Source organism: Haemorhous mexicanus, chromosome 1 (genome assembly GCF_027477595.1).
Source record: "Haemorhous mexicanus isolate bHaeMex1 chromosome 1, bHaeMex1.pri, whole genome shotgun sequence".
Lineage (NCBI taxonomy): Eukaryota > Metazoa > Chordata > Aves > Passeriformes > Fringillidae > Haemorhous > Haemorhous mexicanus.
In genome coordinates, this window is record NC_082341.1 from 80,895,635 (window position 1) to 80,917,065 (window position 21,431).

At 40.5% G+C, this 21,431-nt stretch overlaps 1 protein-coding gene across 1 annotated transcript in view; it reads left to right on the top strand.

Moving 5' to 3' along the window:
• The window catches only part of ANKH (ANKH inorganic pyrophosphate transport regulator), a 107,394-nt gene that overhangs the window by 76,160 nt on the left and 9,803 nt on the right, over nucleotides 1-21,431 (top strand). Inside the window, exons 9-11 of the mRNA XM_059854498.1 lie at nucleotides 17,720-17,849; nucleotides 18,487-18,610; nucleotides 19,199-19,298. Coding sequence (XP_059710481.1) covers nucleotides 17,720-17,849; nucleotides 18,487-18,610; nucleotides 19,199-19,298 — 354 coding nt within the window. The remainder of the gene's footprint in view (nucleotides 1-17,719; nucleotides 17,850-18,486; nucleotides 18,611-19,198; nucleotides 19,299-21,431) is intronic.

The following is a 21,431-nucleotide window of genomic DNA, read 5'->3' on the forward strand; positions in this document are numbered from 1 at the left end:
GTGAGAAAGGCAGCATGGATTGACCCTGCAGCAGCTGCTCCCTGCTGCCTCTCCTGGCACTGGGTTTTCCTGTGGGGCTACTTTGATGCACATTTGTTCTGTTTGCTCTCAAAATTAACTAAAAAGGGCAATCTCAGAGATGGTACTGATACTGACTAAAGGATCTACATCTGTATCATTTCATGGGAATGACTTTCAGGGAGAAATTTTGCTGAGCCTGCCATGTTTCAAAATGACCAATTTGCACACATAAATACAGTGCATTTTCCCAAAGAACACTGTTTCTGCAGTCTTCTTAGCAACAAACAGGCAGTTGTGGAAGAAAACTGCAGCTGGTGGGAATCATAGCAAATATTGGAGCAGATGACCAGGGTGAATCCAATGTCTGTTTCTATCAAGGATGGATTTATATTTGTGCTTAGAGCCAGGACATCATCTCAACAAAGTACCTGCACTAGAAGGACAAAAGAAAAGGAGAACCTAGAAAAGAAGTTTTTCATAGAAGAAGTCCTTCATTACGCTAGAAAAGTACTTGGGAAATGTGGCAATTGTTTTAGGATACAATGCTCAAAGTCCTACAATTGAATCTACTCCTACCCCAGACAGGTTCACTGTTTACCCTCAGCATTGCATACTTTCAATGGGGTACCTGGCTGCTTTGGAACTCTCTTCTCCCTGCATTCACAAATTAAATATTGAGTGTGGGAGTGCTGACAGAATTTCTTTCTTCCCTTCATTTTAGTGTAGAACCTCTATGTCTGGGTTGGAAATGGCTTATGCATGAAGATGAACTAATTTATTTCAAAGGAAATGTTACAGCACACAAGCTAAAAGTATTTGTAACCATCCCCACCCCCTTGCCACAACCTGAGAATGTGGGATACAGAACTCTGTGTTATTTCACAGTTGAAAAAGAAGCAGTTCAATCCATACATGGCTGAATTACATTTCTTCTGCTCTTTGTTTCCTATGCTTTTCCCCTAAACAGCTACAACTGGCCACCATCAAAGACAGAATTGCATGAATCAATATGGCATCTCCTCTGTCTTTTCACTTCCCTAAGCTTGACCTCTTTCCATGTGGCTTAGAGAACAACAGCTCTTGCTCTAACTTGTATTTCCTAGAGCAAGAAACAGACACATGCCTCCACTGAACTGGCTGTTGTCTGGAGACTTTCCATGAGACCCTAGCTCTTGTTATCTACCATCACGTGCCTTGAGGTTTTCTTTTGTGTCCTGTTCCAGACCAAAGTTATGTTCTCTACAGTTGGAGCCTCCCTCAAAGTCTGTCAGTGTTGTTACAGATCCACAGAGGCGAAAGCTTCCCTTGTTCTAAATTGTTCTGAGAATACTAGTTCAATCTCAGAGTTTTCTCTGAATTGACTGTATTCTTAATTCCCCATGATATATATCAGGTTACTCTGGTTCTGATAGATTACAAGCTTCTCACATTACCATCACCATCCTCTTCAGAATAATTTTTAATCACCTCAATTAGCTCTTGTTTTGTGACTTCCTGGGATTTTGTATCCCAAAGTTCTCATTTTACTTTCAAGGACAGTTCTTTCATGAGATCATCATGAGAGATCTGCCTGCAGTGAAATTCCAGAAACCCTTTTGAGGTCCATAGCTTTTCCTGTCCCATTTCTATTTTTGGCTGCTAGTGACAGATTCTTAGGATTGCTTGTCAACAGACAGAGCAGAAAAATAGACACGAGCTCTAAAGATGCAGTTGTGTTCAAAGGCATGAGCCTGCAAATGCTTCAGCACACAAACTTGGTGGAGGTTGGAATGACTCATATTAATGTGTGCCACAGGCTCTAAGGAAGTAGACTTCAAATTTGCCTCTGCTGTGGCCAGGTGAGCTCCCATGGCCATTGGTGATAGCTGTGTTTTATTCAGGGGCTCTGCTTTAACAAATGGCAGTCAGACTAGTGGCATCACCATTGGTACCATCTTGTTCTTTCAGGTGAGAGGGAAGGGCTCCCAGGCTGATAAGACAAAACAAATCCAGTACTTAGACATTCATGTAAAGGCATTTTCCAGTGGATGATCTGTAGAAGGATTCCAGAAGATGTAGAGATAAATTAAATCCATTAACCACTTCAAAAAATAACAGTGAAGCTTTAAGTACAAGCAGCAGCCCTGCAGGGAAGTACATTCCCAATATAAAACCCTGGGAAACTTTCAATCATCAAAGATATACTGTTTCAGTAGAACTGGGAGGAAAATGTCCTACCTCCTTCCACAGACCAGTCATGCCTGCACAAGAAGAACTGCAATGCTGCTACTGCAACAGAAACACCCTGTCACTGTTGTTGGTAGTGACAGTATTAGGTCAGAGTAGAAAAAAAGGCATAGTTTTGTTAAGAAACATTACTTCATGGTTTGTTTAAATCCTCATGGGATCTGAAAGGCTACACCTGAGCCTTTCCAGGCTAACTTTGCAACATGCACGTGTGTTCTGTCAAGGATGGTCATAAGTACTGTCTTGTGGCTTTGAAGCTGCTATTAATGCTAGGGTATTAAAGCTGCTTCTTCAAAAAATGGGAATTAGTTGTATTGCTCAGTGAAAAGTGTGTAGAAAAGCTGTTTTTTTTCGAGGGTTTAAGTAGAAGCCATTAAACCCCTGATAGGTAAGACAGCTGTTGCGATTAGTCACATTGATGTGGTTTTTGTTGTTAGTGGGGATTCCTTCCAAAGCCATGTTTTGTGACTGTGCAACTGAATGTGAAATTTGTGTAGCAGAGGGAAGGGACTCAGCTGTCGAATTTTTTGGGTACAAATAAAGGACCATTCTGATTTTCAAAAGTAAGTCATGCTTGGTAAGTTGCATGCAGTTTAAAGGGTGTCCATAATGCTGTTTGCCATTATCTGTTACTTCACTGCCAGTAGGCACTTTGGGAAAATGCTTTTTTCTGTATGTAAGCAGAGATACTGCTCCAAATGCCAGTGCTGCTGCCATTGCAGATCAGGCTGTTGAAGAACTGAACATTTTGGTTCAATGCTGTTTAGATGGCCCTGCAGATCAGCCCTGAGGTTGCTGCACAGTTGTAAACTAAGGGAAGACAGACTCAGGAGAAAAGTGGTACATCTGTAGCCCATATCCCTTTGGTTGTGGGATGTGTCAGCCTCAGTACACTGCAGAAATCCCAAAATAATTTGTCTGGGTGCTAATTTACTGCATTTCTCCACTGCAACAAAGGTTTGCTCTGCCAGGGGAGAGTACTCCTTCACACATGAGTTATGCATAGAGGGGCAGGCTCTGTGAGGAGCAAGCTACTCAAAGGAACCCTGCCACACACAGGGGAGTAATAGCAAATAGGCTGTGCTTTAGCAAAGGGGTTTTCTTAGAATACTGGTAGAGTCTCTGAGCTTGGATACCAGAGTGCAAAATTCAGGGATTTTTCCAAGGCAGCCTGTGATGGGGCACAAATACTGCCAAATTACCTTTCTCTCTTTTTCTTCCTTTTTTTTTTTTTTTTCAATTTTCTCCCCATTTCCCAGCTGAGCTCTTTTTTAAGTCTCCTGTGATGACACAGGAGTTGCAGTTGGTTAAGATCCTTTTCCCTGGCTGATGTTAGCTGCTGGCAGCCACGTGATTCGTGTTTGGTCATCCGCCTCTCTGAACTGCAAGGCTTTGCAGGCTGATGTGACATCAGTGCTGCTGGACAAAAGCAAGAGAGGCCTCCTTTGGGAGGGCTCAGGCTGCTTTCCTGCAGCCACTGCAGCCTCGCCTGTGTGGCCACAGCCGTGCCTTCACCCACGTCTGCGTGCAAGGCCGTGTGCCCTGAGCTGAGAGACAGCCATCCATTGTGCAGGCAGCACTGGGAAATGGGACAGTCAGCTGGCTCTGGGCACTGGCAGCAGCAGCATTCACATCTCAGAGTCATGCTGGAAGGCAAGGCATGTCTTAGTTAACACGAGGGCTGAGCCCCCCCCTTAAGTAGCTGCCGCTGGGGTAAAAGCAGAGCCAGCTCAGCTCAGCGTGGCTGAGTCACTGCTGGTCACTGCATGGGGAACACACAGGGTGCTGGTCAGGGAAAGCAGCTTCTCAGAGAGCACTGTGAACGCTCCCCAGCTCACCAGCACTGAAAGTGACCCTGAGTAGTCTGCACTTACTTGTTCATTTAAGCAGGGAAGGAGCAATCAGGTCTTGCAGCAGTAGTTCAAGAACTGCGATTTGGTTCAGCTTTGTCTCCCAGCAGGGTCAGCTTGGACAGGCCACAGTGGTTTTTGGGATACAGATCCAAGCACCAGCTCCTGTTGCTGCATGGTTCACGTTAGCTGAAGTGTTAGCAAGACACGTGGCCAGTTATCTTCATATTCTCTAGTGTTCTGTGGATTACAACGGGTTTTCCCTTCCCGATAAGACAGGCTCAAGGTGCCAGGGTGGCATGCTATGTGCACCACACCATGTTCATCCATCTGTCACCAAGCTAATGTACAGCAGGAGAGCTGCACAGTACCTCCAAGTTTTAATATGTGTTCTATTAGAAACAGCTCAAAGCTCTTTCCAGCTATTTAAAAGGAATTTCAATCCTGCTTTGCTTTTTTTTTAAATGAACATATGGTTATGGACAATTGGGGAAGGTTTTCATGAATAAACAGACTGATTAAGGGGAGAAGCTAATTGTATAGAATACTGTTTTATATTTAATTAGTAAACACTGCTTAAGAAACAAAATCCAGATGTTCAGTTTTGCCCTGTGATTTTTCATTCTTTCTATTCCAAAAGAACAAAGATAAAAGAGTGGAGAGAGAGTGTTCGCATTTACACTCGTATGTGTGTGTGTGATTTATGCAATATTTATAAATTTCTTATTTATTTATTTATTTATTTATTACAAACATGCTAGTGAAAACTTTAAAAAAAAAAAGAACTATCACCATGAAGTTTCAATGAAAGTGAAGGTTCAGGCACTTAAGCTGAACAGATTAATATGCATTGTGTTGCAGTAACCAAATTCAAATTCCAGGTCACCTGCATTAGATTTAAATCTCAGTGAAAGTTTAAGTGTAATGTACTTAGGAGCAGACAGCTGGTCAGTTTACTGGCTTATATGCTTAACCCTGAGAGTTGAGTGTGTGTGTGTCCATACATGTCAAAATGTCAGCTACTTTACAGTCAGGGCTGGTTTATTGACTCCTCAATTATGTTGCTCATAATTGAGGAGTCTAATGAGAACTTTAAAATGCTTCTAATACTAGTAAAATTATTTTCTATTTTATTTGTTAGGTAATCTCTTAGATTCTATAAATAAGAAGCTATTTTTTTAAAATAGAGTGTAGTATTTAGATTCATAACTTGTTCTTTTGATGAAGGATTAAAAAGTACTCATTTCTAAGGACTCCTGCTGTAGTTTGAGGAGTTTCTGCTGGCAAGTGTTGTTTCTTTCATTTGCTGGTAGTAATCAGTCCCTTAGGAAGAGCAGCACACAGACATTTTGTCAGCTCTCCAGTGATTGTAACTTGTAGCACAGCAGCATAAACTACCATCACTTGGCAGTTCTATTCATCTCACAGATTCATGTATAAGGTATGTACCTGATAAGCATGTCATCATACTCAGTATCATTCTAAGTGAGGGTCTTATATCATATCATATTATAACCATCAGAAGGTTTAAGCTACAGCATTTACCCTGTTTTGCTTGTGTATCTTTTATTTCCCCCCAGCCATGGGCAAAAAAGAGGGACAGATGCTGGGAACCATAGACTTGCAAGATTCAATAGAGGGACTCCGTCTCTATCTGAAAACAGCAGAGTGAGGTCCAGAGTCAAAGGGTTTCTCTTCCTGGATCCCTGTGATGGGATCAGTTTCAGCCTGAATAGGGGAGGAGGAAAGTCTTTGTTCCATTTGACAAGAGTTTACTGCAAGCCATCCCATCATTTTCCTAATTCTCAGTCATCATCTGCTTGTTTATGTTCTGATATTAATCATCAAGCACCTAGGAGATAAAAAAACCCTGATCAAGATCCAGGGAGCCAGTGGAACAAGGAAAATTTCCTATATGAAAAAATGAGAAGCACAGAAGACAAGACTCAGTAGCTGCTGCTTCCTGCTTAATTCTGTTAGAGCAAGAGTCAAACACTGTGGAAGAGTAGCAGATGTGTTTCATCCAGGCTGAAAAGCCTTGTCTGTTTAAAAGACAGCTTGAGATGCCTGAACTTTTCCTCTCTACTTTGGATTTGGTTGTGCCAGAACTGCCAAGTAGGTACTGGCTGCTGACTCTTCTGTCCAGTTTATCAGCAAGGCTCCGCCAGCCAGTGAAATGCAGCACTGGCGAATACTGGAGTCAGAATGAATAAAGGGAGACTATTCATACCAACTCAGTGTATTGTTGCAATAGCATTGCCTTACTGACTTATTCCCTGATGCTGTGCAAACACTCTATACTCAATAGTTGTTCAATTTCTAGTTGAAGTCAGCAAATCATATTTCCCAGCCATAAGTCTGGCAGCTGATTTTTCCCATGAGGGACACCAAAGACTGTACAGTTTTCATAGGCCCATTTGCTCTCAAATATTCAGTCTGTAGTGTAATAAATATACCATTTCATATCTCTTTCTGCACTTACAAATAAGTTCATTTTCCACCTGACAAACTATCCTGTGTGAAGCTCTTACGTGCATTAGAATGATGTATTTGATGTTTTCAACTATGCTGTCTGCTAAATACTGAGACATAAAGCAGCTCTTGACATAAATTAAATGAGAAAAGTTAAAGAATTATTTCGTCTCTGCAGCAAGCCTGACTGCTGGCCTACTAGGTACCCTTAGTTTGCACTCAGGATAACGTGATTTAGGCTTGCATGTTGAAAAATGCCAAGGAACATGCTCCCATTTCACTGAAATCTTTTGAAGGTAGGAGTATCCATAGCACAAAATAAGTGCATGACAGATCCCTGCAGTGCACAGCTCCCCCTGGGTCCCAGGAGTCCCATGGCATTTAGCCACCATGAATGCACTTCCTGAGCTGCAGCAGCCAGAGGAGTATCAGCTCTCTGCTTTCTTTCCAGCTTTGGAGTGAAATACCTGAAAGGCCAAGAGACAGAAAATTGCATTCAGGGCCTGACCCGAGATTAATTTTTAGATGCCTTAAGCAGCTTCACTGTAGCCAGGGGGTATGCAAAGGAGGTTTTAAAATAGAGTTTGCCACAAGCAGTACATGTGAACATGTTTTCATAAAAATGTGGATAGTGTTTTTATCCTTCCCGAAAGAAAATAAGGTCAGTTACCATTACTACTGTGAAATCAGTAGTAGACTGTCAGGTAGCAAGAAAATGTAGAAATACTTGAATTTATCCCCTCACCTTTGTGAATTTAAGCAAACAAGGGAGAAGGGTTGTGTGTGCTCCTTTGATTAAGTTTGGTAAGGATCAGCCTAGAGAGGAGCAAAGTGATTTACAATTCTGACCAGTGCAAGAAACTGTTGGAGCTTTTACTCTCTTAGTCCTCTTACACTCTCACAAGCCCTTTAGCCAAGTACCTGCTGCCTCATCCTCATGCTTTCAAGCGATTCAGATGCTGAAAAAGGGAGCAAGAAAAAAAGAAAAAACTGTTTCTGTTTCATTGTGACTGATGCCATGTATTTCCTCAGTGTATTGAGAGGATTGCTACCAGAAAAAATCACCCAGTAATTGTAACTTGGATAGCTTTGGTAGCTATAAACATTCCAGGCTGTTAATACTGGTTCTTAGCTCACAAGCTGAAATCTGAACAAAGTGGGGATTTCTAAGATCCTTGATTTAGCCCTTCTTCTCTTTGATTCACATCTAACCTGCATGCAATGCTAAAACCTCCTCACTTCCCCATCTCAACTTTCATGGAAGTGACAGATAGCAGGCATTCTGAAGATGGCCCACTAGGACCAAAGTCTGAATTCAGAAAAGGGGCAGTACTGGAGAGGTGTGTGGTGAAATTTGAGCATATTTAATACTAAAGAGAGAGCTAAAAATGTAGTCTTTGTGCATTGATGGTGCCGAAGAGCAGCTGAACAAGTAGGTACAGAAGGAACTGAAGTTCACAAAACCTCAGTTTTTCACAAAGTTTTGACTCATGACCTAGGGAATAGCATCATGGTCTGAAGATGACAAGCCATACATTTCAGTTCCTTGGCATTTCAGATACTGAACATCTTTCCTGCAAATGGGGAATGCAACGTGGTGTCCAGTTAGAAACCTCATTGATCTGTTCAGTCTTGAGGATTTGGCTGCTGTAAGCATTTCTGCCTTACCACAAGAAACAGCTGTGCCACACCATGAAAAAAAAGGATCACAATGATTTCTTTCATGTGAACAAGGAAATCTCAGGATTTATCAGTGTTCATGTGTTCAAACTAAAACATTGCACAAACTAAGTTACTTTGTAGAAATCACAAATTTTAATTCTGGAGCAGAAGGTTTCTGATGGCAATAATGCTTTTTAGTTTTTGGAATGCTTGTGTTTTGACAAAGCACAAATGTTTTTGGCACTATGTTTTGTGGTGTTGTACTTCCAGGAGGTCAGTTACCAACCACTGCACTAGAATTTATAAATGGAAGGTTATGTAAGAGCCAACTTTCTTAAAGTGGCTTGTGTTACTGCATTCACTAGGGTGAGCCTTTCTGTCTTTTAAGGTTGACCAAGGTTATATGATTTTTTCTGGAGGGGGCGGGCAGGGGGGAGGGTGGCTTTTTTTAGGAATTCTGGCTGCAGAATTTTAGAGTTTTAGTTATAATTGATTTTTTTCAATGCATCCCACAATGTCAAATTGCAGATTAATACTGCCAATTCTCATTCCCCTTCCACATAGTTTACAGCAGTTAAATTTTATAGTGTATTGTCCAGTTCATCCAGGTTAAAGCAGTGGTGGATCCTTCCATGTCTAAGGTCATGCTTACAGCTCTCCTGAACTGGAATTTTTCCTGAATATCTCCTTTTCTGCTTGTGAGATAATCAATTACCCCTGAAGACCTCTGAGTAGCTACTGCAGTGTATCTCCATTCCTGGTATTTGTTGCTTACTTTCAGGAATACCTTTTTATGACAAAGAGCTTAGTCATGGCTAGCAACTCTTGAAGGAGCAGTACAAACTGTATTTTTCTCAGAACCGAAGTCCTCTATAGCTTTATTTAGTCTTCTCTGTAGTTCTTCCTCCTGAGTTTAAAGATAAATGGAAGAAAATGAGACTAGCTGAGTTGGTCAGAGTGCTACCAATGCCAAGGTTGTGGGATCAGTCCCTGTATGGGTCATTCACTTCAGTGCTGGACTCAGTGATCCTTGTGGGCCCCTGCCAACTAAGAATATTGTGTGATTCTGTGAAATGTATTTAGGAGCTACATTTTGCTGCCACCATATCTACCTGTGACATTCTGTGTCAGAAGTTGAAGCCATTGCAGAGGCCACTGGATTTGTGTTCATTTTTCCTTATCTTTTATTGGCTGTCTTTGTTTTGCATCTCTGCATTGCTTTATTATCAAAGATTACAACCCAGCTTTACCAAAGTCATGGTAAATTTGGACTCAGAGACAGTAAAATCCACAGGAATAAATGTCACAACAAGAATCTGGTCATTCTCAGGGGACACAACCCCAGCTGCTGACCACACCCTGAAATTCCCTGGGTGACAAAGTTCAGTGTCCTTATCTCTTGTGAGTATACAAAGAAAGAGCATGAAAAACACAGACAACTCTCCAAACTTCTCCAACTCTCTCAAATCTTACTTCACCAATGGTCTCATTACAGCCTTATTGTATTAAAAAGATCTCACAAGTCTTATCAAGAATATTCATACTTTAAAAAAGCAGTATTAACTTTTGAGACTTAATCTGTTTTATTTAGACTTTACTGTTGTAGACCATAGGAAGATCAAGGACAGCTTTTAGAGTAATAAACTCATCTACTCATCCAGTTGAGCAATTTGTTTTGACTTCTTTGATTTTGCCCATCTCTTAACTCCAAGTCTGTTTTTTTAATCTTCAGGCTGCTGGCACCAAAAAAAAAAACCAAAAAAAAACCAAAAAAAAAAAAAAAAACACAATTGGAAAATGGCATATTGGCGAAGAATAACAATTGGAAAATGGCATATTGGCAAAGAATAACAATTGGAAAATGGCATATTGGCAGATAGTTGCTCAAGAAGCTTTTCACCTTTTCAAGGTCAGGTTTAGTTCAGTAAAAAACGTTTCAGACACGAATGGAAGCATTCCTGCTGGCACAGGAAGATGCTGGACCAGCAGAGGCAGACTCTATGAAATCCTCCCAAGGGCCTTGTCCTATCCATGGTACTGCATTGAGCCTTTGTCCTGGAACAAAGGTTTTTTTGTTTGCTCCAGTGAGGTGGAGATTAATGTCTCCTTCATGATTATTCAGGTTTCACACAAAGGGTCTGTTTTGCATGAGTAGCTGGAGCAGGCAGAAAAGGAAGCATCAAAAATCGTCCCTGCAGCAATGTTTCTGCTCAAGCTCCATGTTCACAGTAGGAAGAGCAGCAAGGGGTGCAGAAAACTTGGGACAGAAGAAAGTTACTAAGCTGGGAGATGGACGGTTTTCAAAAAGAGACCAGAAATCAGACATCTTTGGTTTATCGAGGCTTTTTAGAAGTAAAATATTCTTCTTTCTGTAAAAAAAAAATTAAACAGCATAATTCATTGGGAAGATATAATGACTACCTTAAACAATTTAGTGACCCAACCCAGCCTGGAAAATACCACCTAAGTACTTTCAGCAGCAGCTGGGGAGAAAGCAGAAGTGGCATTGTCTTAATGCTATCAGAGCATCAGTGAATTCTGCAGGTGCTGGACATGCCTTTATTTCTAAAGAGCATAGTGCTCTGTCACTCTGGAAAGCTGGGGGAGGTGGGAGGGAATTTAGAGATGTATTTACCAATTATTTCAGTAGGAGATATAAAGTTAGGGGGTGTTCCAACAAGCAGGCTCTGGTTCCCCTGCCACTTGACAAATTTTATGAAGGCTTTTGTGGGATCAATCCCTGTATGGGTCAGCTTCACACCCCCTGCACAGAACACAACGTGCACAGAAATCTATACTGACTTGTGAGTGCCTGAGGGATCATCATTGTCAGAGAATGTCCTTGTGATTCAAGTCAGCAGTGTTATCATAAATCAGTTTCAGATGTGACTGCAGTCTGACATTTTTACTGCTCCCAGATCCAGGGCTTTTTATTTCATGGGACCCCACAATTTTTCAGGTTCGAAAGGCCTCAGGAGTTCATCAGGTCCAGCCTTTGTGCAGAGCAGCGTCTGCTGTGAAGTCAGAACAAGTTCCCTGGGGCTTCGGACAGTCTGTTCCTAAAAACTTTACATTTCCCACACAAGGACCGAATTTCTGACCTCTTCTGAGTTCCATGGCACATGAACACACATCATAATGTGTCTCAACAGAGCATAAGGCTGCAGCAGTCTGGGCCCTGAGATTTGCTCTGCTGGTTAGAGCATGCTGCTGATAACACTGAGGTTGTGGGATCAATCCCTGCGTGGGCCATTCACTGAGGAGTTGCACTCCTTAGTGATATAATCCTTGTGGGTCCCTTAGAACTCAGAATATTCTGTGGTCCGTGACTTAATGCCTCGGAATCTCAAACAATTTGGGATGATGAATTTAGGTTGTTGGCTGTGTATCAAAAATTCCTCAAAACTGCGGGTGTGGCTCTGCAAAGACTGCTGTCTGACAGGAAATACAGCAAAGATGGCACGAGTCTGCAGGCTCGTTCTGGCAAGGACCAGGTTATGGTCTGCAGCAAGCTTCTGTAGCCAGGCAGTGATGCTGGCCTCTAGTGTTGTATGAAACCCAGTAATTCCTCCACAGATTCCAAAGAACTTCATGATCCTTTATAGAACTGTGCTTCAGAAAAAGAAAAGAAAACAACTACTAACCTAACTGAAAAAAAAAACCCTTAAGTCTTTAAAGACAACAAGGTTTTTACTTGAATATTTTAATGGTAAATTAGATACAATTTCCCATCAACAGGTAATAATGCCTTTGTGATAAAACCTAAACTTTATGATTCCTTGGCCCACAATAAAACACAAAAGCCCTTCTTCGTGTAAATCAATGAGTAGCTGCATTGCCTTCCTTCATAAGAGCCCTGTTGAATTCCTTCTGTATTTTTCAACTACCTGAGAGGTGCATGGTAGCTTCAGGACTTTGTATTCTGTGCCACACCTCTATTCAACACGGAAGCACACCTCCAGGGGAATCTAAAAGGGGGGTAACTATTAACTTTTCTGTTGTTTCAGTACTAGTAAGCAGTTAATAGTTACAAACTGTCTTTACTTATACTCTTCACAAAAATACAGAAGTGCAGTTTCTTTTAACAATAAGATGCTAGAGTAAAATTTTGAGTGAAAAGCTCCAGTACTATGTAGTCATTAAGAGAACTAAATTTTCAAGGTCAATGAAGGTATGGATTTGAAATAGTCATAAAAACACTATTTAGCACTAACAATTGAAACAACTTCTTTTCCCAACATCTTGCAAAATAGATTATTGAACAGAGAAGAGAAGAGAAATCCAGCATTTGACACAGATACTAGTTAGAATAAGGTATTATCTTGACTTCAAAAATGTATCTGTGAAATCAGCTCATCTTGTGCAATACAAGCTCTGAAAGGAGACAGAGTTATGGAAGTTCTGTTTATGTCAGAAAGAGGGAGACCATGGGGACATTTGGCAAATCAGGAGATCCAACCACATAAGACTCAGGCTACTTTTTGATTTGTTTATTATACGGTTCAAAAGGCTAAATCATGTGATTTATATTCCTCCATAGTAGTAAAAGTTCTAAACTTAGCTGATACTATTCCAAAGACCCAAGGTGCAATTCAAAGCTGAGATGTGTAATAATTTTCAAAGTAGGTTTCCTCTGCCCTCACTGGGCACCATGTAGCATAAATGGTAATAGGAAATGAACAGGGCATGGGTTAAATTAAGCTGCAATCCTCAATATACACACAGAACAATATCTTTAGGGTAAAACACCTGACTTGGACAGCCATACTTCTGCAAATATATCAGATTCAAGAAATTATATGAAATATCTGCTTAGAGGTTTTTTGCAGGAGAAAAACAGGAACTGCATTTCATCACAGAATAAACTTTACCAGGTAACCATCTTCCACAATAAAATCTGTTATTCCAGACTCATTCCAGGTTGGCATGTCTAACCTATTTTTAAAAACATGCATTTTGGATTCCTTAATTTCTTTCTGAGGAACAATAGAGGCATACCATGTCTCTGTCATCTGCCAGTGTTTCTTCCTACTGAAGACTGCACGAAGTCTAGAGAAGTTGTACTGTTGTTCGTAGCTCACTGGGATACTATTTTGTGCTTTATATTTATCAATGAATGTCTCAAGAAATAGGCAGTTTTCTACAAGTGCTGAAAAGCAAATCAGTCTGGCACCCTGCAGATTACTATACACATGACAATAGCCTTTGTTAGCATAATGTATTATAATGCATTATGTAGTGGGTCTCTGAGGTTTAGTAATTCCTGTCAGCAACCAGAATAAATGGAAATAGCTTCCAGGAGATGCAAGGCCTATGAAAAGACTGTTATTTTTCGAGAACTAGAAGCATTCAGACTCACACATGCAGCCTTTGAAACAAAATCTCATGAACAATCTTTCATCACAATCATTTGTGAAAGTCAAATGCTATAATTGTACTTAAGAGAATAAAGAGAAATTGAACTGAACACTAGCAGTTCTGTACTTTCCCCGTTGAATAAAAAAGATTTGGTGCATTCTCTTAGGCTTGGTGGCAGCAGAAGTTTTTAATTTTGACTTTTGAATATGCTTAGACATGGAATTTGTTAGGTGAAGATAGCCAAGTTCCAGATAAAAATAGGCACACCTCTTTGAAGAGGGTGTCTAAGCCACAAGAGAGAGCATTTGCTACTTCTAATGCACAACTGTATTGAAAAAAAAATCACTAATATTAGCTAACAGAGCATAACCTGCATGGGATGAAGGTGCACCAGGATTACTGGACTCCTGAAGCCATAACTCCCAAGCAGACTGGGAAAGGCATCTCTTACATTACACTTGCCCTGCTTTTTATGCCCTTCCCTTTGGCATCTCCCAGTGACCTTTAGCAGGGAGATAGTACTAATCTAGCTGGAGCTTTGATGTGACCTAGTACAGCTGCACTAGTTTCCTTATGGTGCTGTGAGTTGTTGATATATTTAGTAAAGTCTTTCAAATTTTACTTGTGTAGAACAATAGAGGGCAAAATACCAAAACTCAAAACCCTTCAGATCAATTGAAATTACTAAAACATCTTCAGAAATGCTTAGGTAACTGTAATTGATAATACATACTACTGTCTTTATGCAGAACTGCTTATTCTCTGTAGCATTCCACTCTGCTGTTTACACCTTTGTTTCTTCCTGTATTTTTAAAGCACTCATCACTGGTCAGTTGAAGTTCCAGATAAATGAGCAAAGTCTTTACCAAAACTATCCTTTAATATCATGCTGCACTCAAACCATAAGGCAACAGCAAACCAAATAAGCTCTGTTGCTACAATTCTACAAGAAAAATCCCTACTCCCAAACCTCTGAAATGCTTTGGCCTCAGCAGAGTTGCCAGGTACAGCACTCAACTGCAGCCTGAAGCTGCAGTGCCACTCTGCATGCACATTGCTTGCCTCTGCAGAAGCTTTCACTGTTAAATCTTCATCTCTTGATTAGATTAAATGAAGGTATAGCTGTAACCCTAACCAAGCCATTTATTCTGTATTTAACGTGGCAGACGTGCAAAGAAATGCAAGTGGGGGGAGAAGACACTGTTAAATTAGGAGAAAGATAGGAAACATCCTATTGGTAAATCTACTTCCTAAAATCTTTCCTGATCTGAGTCACAGGAAGTTAGCACTGTGTATTCCAGTAGAGCCAATCTCTAATTGTCCATGCCACATTTTCCTGGACTAGTGTTACCATCTTCTCCAGTCTTCTGTCAGGCATCACCTTTTACCAAGGTAATGGCAAACATCCTAAAGACCACTCAGAATCACAAAAAGCCAACTTCATCCTATTTTCAGAACACGCCATCTGTAACAAAATCAGCAGCTGAAATATCTTCCTACTTTGCATGTTTAGTGTTATTCTTTGCCTGAAGTAGAGCCTGGGATTTTTCCACTACATTTTGTCTTTGAAACAGTGAAATTGCAAGCACTTTAATTTAATTTGCAGAGGGCTTGAATGATGCAAAGCATTAATTTATTTTCCTGATGCCTTGTTCCCTCTGGGTATTGAGAATATCATCTCATAAGATGATAGAGAGGGCTCCCTTAGCAAAATGAAAGTAGTTATCAGTACTGCAACCAAAAAGATGGAAGCATGCTGAGACAAAAATAGAAGGTCCTTCTGCTGCCGTGCCTCACCTCCTCAAACTGCTTATTCTTGAGCTTAGCAGCCTTTACCCACCAGCTGCTGTATAAGTGCTCTTTGAAGCCATCTACCAGCACAACTCTGCTGATCAGGGGTGGGGAAGACTGCAGTTGGCCACAGCTGAGGAGGAATGACCACACACCACCTGGGTGTGAGTAGTTCTGCCTGACTGGCAAACTACCCTTACTCCAGTGGGAGCGGGGTGGAGGTTGACTCCGTTCCTATTAGGGCCAGAAGGAAACCTCTAGAGAGCAGAATCGAGTAGAGCACCTTTGGTCACTCATTTGCTTGCCTGTCTAACCCCCCACTTTCAGGGGGCTGTTGAAGAGGGAAAGACTGCTCTGTTTGCCTTTTGCTGGCAGTGGGCAGGCTCTGCTGTTAGCATGCAGGCTCTGCTGTTAGCATACACGTGTGGAATCTGGCAGCAGCAGCAACTATACTGCTCATTAGGACACTAAATGGCATTGTGCAGTGCAAGCAGTGTAAAGGTCCTTGCTTTAATGAAAACAGCAAATTATAAATGAAGGGTAGGCATCTTTGTATCTTACTTTATTTATTGGGCTTTGAAGAAATATTTGAGAAAATATTCCCTGTATGACTGCTTTAAAGGTCATTTGCAGTGAGAGTGCAAGTGACTGCAGTCTGCCTAAGGGTGTCTCCAGCAATGAAAGAATTCACTCTGTTGTTGTACAGTTACTTTTTAATAACAGAATTCTCAACCACACAACCTCTTCTGCTCTAGATAGTCCCCTCTGCTTCAGTCATACCCAGTACAAGTAGATTGGCACAAGAAGTGCTCAGTTCTTTTGCCTTCTGCTCTTACCTTCCTCCACTTATTGTTCTCTGTGGAGGTGATGGAGATACACCACAAGACAGCACCAAATTAGTCAAGTAAAACATGCAGTTGTAACAAAAAAAAAAATAAATAGTAGTTCCTACCCTAAGAAGTGGAGAAGAAAACTGAAAATGGACCTTTATGCAGGAATGTGAAATGTTTTGTTCACCACACAGAGTCAGAACCTCCCACAGGCCACTCAGTGACAGGCCTTGCGAAGCTCCTGCAGTCTGGGTGCTTGGAGGCTAAGCAGAAAGGGCAATTTCTGACACCCTAGCAAAGAATGAGAATGAAATCTCAGCTGTCTTACAGGTGGTAGGACTTCAGAGACAACTTTGAAAAGTCATCTGATCATGGAGGGGTGTGACAACTGGATTAAAAGAAAAGAGCTAGCTGCTATGATACTAGATGGTAGGCTAAATTATAACAGAGAGGTTATAGAGTCTTACAGACTCTATTGTACAGCCAATGTGCATAATTTACAGGGTACACAGATTTGTTACCTGAAATGCCAGAGCATTTAAGGTCCCCAGTTTTGCACCATTCAGTCAGCTTACTTCCTTAATATTCACTTAACAAAAAATAACAATATAAGAACAACAAGAGTAATCGTTACAAGAATATTGTTACAATAACAATAAGAAGTAATTTTTAAAATCACAAAATCAAATGAAATTACAAAGTAGTTATACCTGAAGGTATGCTTTCTTATAGGGGAAGTCCTGTAAGGGCTGTCAGGACTGTTCTTCAGTGAGTGCCTTGAACTGAAGCCAGACCTGCAGCTGCCAACAGCCCCTTCAGCTCAGATGGAAACCTTAGGACTGGCAAAAAAATTAAACAGCATGTACCACCACTGTACCAATTGCCATGGGTTTTTCATAGAAATCTTCCTTTCCTGTATGGACTAAACAGCACAGTATTTAATGAAAATAACAAGACTTAGTGGATCTGTAGCCTGAGAGCACCATGTCTACAGGACTGTGCTGAACACCTTTGCCTTGCTATCAGACTTACTGCATACCAACAGTACTCTTTTCAGCAGCAAATTCAAACCTCTAGTCTTAGATTCAGGTCAGATCTCTGGGTCTTGGAGGACTTCAACTCATTAGTTACTGAAAAATTTGGTAACCTGTTTAGGAGTACAAGTGTTTTAACCAGATCAAGTGCTGTAAAAATCTGGGGTTTCACTGTTTGAATTACAATAGACCATTCAAGTACAACCACTTGCAGAAAGCAGAAAAATTCTTTCTCTATGCATCACACTTGGTATGTGAGGAAAATTAAGAGCAGGAATTACTTCTGAAGTTAAGGTATCTCTCTTATGTCCAAGTGTATTCGAATGCAAGCTAAATACAAATCTAGAGTAGGTATATTTACCAGTAGTAGAGTTTTCTACTCATAAGTAAACAAATATTTTACTCCAGGAGGGCCTACCTTTTCTTGTGCTTCCCTTCTGAAATATAAAGATTTTTTTAATTTTGTTCTTTCTAGCTCTGTTTTGTGATGTTTTGGACGCCAAACGTGTCAGAGAAGATTTTAGTTGACATAATTGGAGTAGACTTCGCTTTCGCAGAGCTGTGTGTCGTTCCTTTGCGCATCTTCTCCTTTTTTCCACTTCCAGGTAAAAAAATGAAAAGTTCTGTAACCTCACTGGCTCCTTCAGAGCATAAGCATTATATAATAAAAGTTAATACTTCTATCAAAGAGCAAGACAAGCTGGAAAACAATTGTCAAAGTGCTTCAGATTTCTATCTCTGTAATTAAATGCAACATCTTTTAGTCTTTTCTGCTTTTGTGACAAGACAGTTTCATAATAAAGGTAAACTACAAATACAATAATAAGTACATGTAGATACCCTTTTTGTACCTGTTACACCATGTGCCACACAGGACCCAGATGGAAATTTTTCCTTGGTGGAACTTCTCTTTAAGGAAGGGGATAGTTTGGGGGTTTTTTAATGAAGAAAACAGAATGGACTGACTAATAAATTGGTTTTAAGAGAACAGCTTTTAGGAACAAGTGCTGTCCATAACTGATTTTTTTTATTTCTTCATTTTCTTCATTTTCCCAAATCAGTATATTAGAGCAATTTGAACATAAGATCTACTTCCTTTCTAGTAGGGTGCAAAGTTACCAGCAGTAAGTTTTGCAGTGATTATTTCTGTACAGTGCTCTCTGCATGGAAAAGCTGCACATGAAATGACTGACTTTATTTTTTTACTATTCTTGCCTCTTTTTCTCCCCTGTTTATGAACAGTGACTGTCAGAGCACACTTGACTGGCTGGCTGATGACTCTGAAGAAGACATTTGTGTTGGCACCCAGCTCAGTGCTGCGGATTATCGTCCTCATCACCAGTCTCATCGTGCTGCCTTACTTGGGGTAAATCATTATTCCTCACAGGACCCCTGGATTTGCTTTCCTCTTCATTCCTCTTCTCTGTCACTTGATAGCTGAATTTGCATAGCTCGGAACATTTTCTCCAAACACTGACCATGATACAAAGCCTAAATAGTGTCACTATCTGGAAAAGAAACACTCACAAATTTACAAGCATGACTGCTCTAGACAGGCACGATAGTGATGTCCCTTTGGAAAAAATACACAAATGTCAAAGAGGCAAAAACGTGTCCTAAGGGGAATTTATTTCCATGTTATTAAACTCACTGTTAAGAAAGCTAATGGAACAATATCTTGTTTATAAGCTTAATAATCTATTCTACAGCACCCTGTACAAGACTTTAAATTCTTAGTCCATAGTTTAATTCAGTGTGCTTTTTTTTACTAAACAGTGTAGCCATTAAAAACAAATTAGTTCTTTAAAATACCAGTTATTCTCTTAGGCAGTGTACTGTGTCTTTGAAGAAAATATTTCTATCATCAGATTGGTTATATATGACAGTAAAAATGTAATTATGAATCATGCATTCTCACACAACAATGACTGCTTTCTTTCTATGTCTCCAACAGAGTTCATGGAGCCACTCTTGGAGTAGGGTCCCTTCTCGCTGGTTTTGTAGGAGAATCCACCATGGTTGCAATAGCAGCCTGTTACGTCTATAGGAAACAGGTAAGAATTAGTCTCTGTGGCAGCTGATGAAAGCAGGTGCTGAATACAGTGGATTTTAGTTCAGATTAAGTTACACTTCAGCAACGTAACTCCCCAGAATTCTCACTTTGTTTTGCTTCCCTGTCCAGTCTCAGGAGTGTGCAGCTTGGAAAATCTTTGGGTTGAAATAAAACTGAAAGGTGCCCTTCAGCTGTTAATGGGCATCCAGGCCATGGGACATGCTGGTCTGCAGTCAGAGAGCCTCTTGCTCCTCAAAACACATGTATTGTGGATATCCTGTCCTTACCACCAGCAGTTTTGCACTGTATATTTACTGCTGCAGTACAACTTAGCATCTTTGTGTAGGCATAGGAACTACTCATCCAAGCTTACAATAGGTGTATCTATGTGTATATAGAATCGGAGAATCACAGAATCACAGAATGATAGAATGGTTTGGGTTGGAAGAAACCTTAACGTTCCAACGAGTTCCAGGTTCCTTCCCATGGCAGATGTTATGTAGTGTTACACAGTGTATACATTTATATCTGTAGGTATTCACTATGTAGTACATATATCTCTGTATATATATACTTTTATTTCTTTACAAACCATCTCTGCTGAAAATCGACAAGAAGTACAGGTGCTTGTGTTTTTTTGCCATCGAGAGGAGTGGCTTAAAACAAGACATACTCCTGCAGCAGTTGACAATAAGAGCTTATAAATAATTAAACAGGTTCTTTTTTGCATACTTTAAACACGACAATCCTGCATGTGCGGAGTAGAGGTGAAACCTGGATTTTGAAGAAGATTCCACTGAATTAGGTCAAACACAGGGTAAATATTGGCTGGCTGACTGGGTACATTGCAGTACCTGCATGTTGTTCACTTTCAGTTATGTGTTCAAGGCACCGCGTAGGGCACTCAGTCCAGCTCCAGGCAGAACCAGCAAGATGTGTACATCATTCTGTAGTACAGAAGGACTCTGGATGGAACCAGAAAATATAATCTATGCAGTGACTTTTTTTTAAATTAGACTTCTTACTAAGTGCCAAGTGGAAATCCCCACCACTTTTATTTTTGAAAAAAAAAAAAAAAAAAAAAAAAAAAAAACAAAAAAAAAAACAAGCTACAGAAGATGGAATATCTAAAAGCCTTATATTGGAACAAACTAAAATCAGTTTTGATGTGTGTTGACAGTACAGGCCATGGCAAGACTTCATAGTGTACAAGGTTCATAAGACAATAGAAGAATCATAGTGTCTGTCATGATTAATTTATCATGTTTGCCTTGAGAACCAAAGAGTAAAACTTTAAGACACTGAAATGGCTTGTCTTGACCTTTGGTTTCACAACATCCTTGTTGCTAGCTTGTTACCATAGTAGCTCACAGAGTCTTTCTGGCCAGGGACATTGTGCTTAATTTTGCTCAGTGGTGAGTGCAGGTAGTAGAAGTAATAACTGTGCCAGCCTAATTTATTCTTTATTCAGTGTGACAGCGGCAGAGCCAACCAGTAGCTCTATTACAGCAGGTTATTCTGACCTGCAGTTGGAGAGCTGCAGATCAAATGTTATGTAGACACCTCTGAAAGTTTGAAACTCTGATACACCCATCTCAGCTGAATCAATAATACCTGTGGGGATATTTTGTCAGCTGTACAATTGTTTTCAGGAAAACTAGTCAGCCTGCTGAGAAATGGGTAATAAGGAACAGATGCTTCAACTTGTTTTTTAGGGGCCTGAACTCTTCTTAGCTTTACTAATCCAGGACATCCTGGATGAATCATAGGACTCTTGAATGACCTCCTGCTCCTGCTGGCCAAAAATATTCTGATTTTGCTTTGGTGAGGCAAGAGATCACAGTGGATCAGCAACACTAAGAAAAGCCGGAATGCTCACATCTTGTAAAATTCCTGAAGTTTGACATTTGAGAAATTAGGTTGCCACCTCGCCTCCCTCCCTAGAGAAGCTTTTCTTCTCTCACATTTTGTTTTCCTTCCTTTTTTTAAATAAAAAGTCTGTGATGTAAAAGATTCCAGATGCTCTCTTCCCTCCAGTCTTGCTGAAGCCTGTTTTGGATGTCGCTCAGCATAAGAAATGCTTGATTGCATTTATGTTAGAAATGAGAAAACTGAGCCTCAGAAAGACTACAGA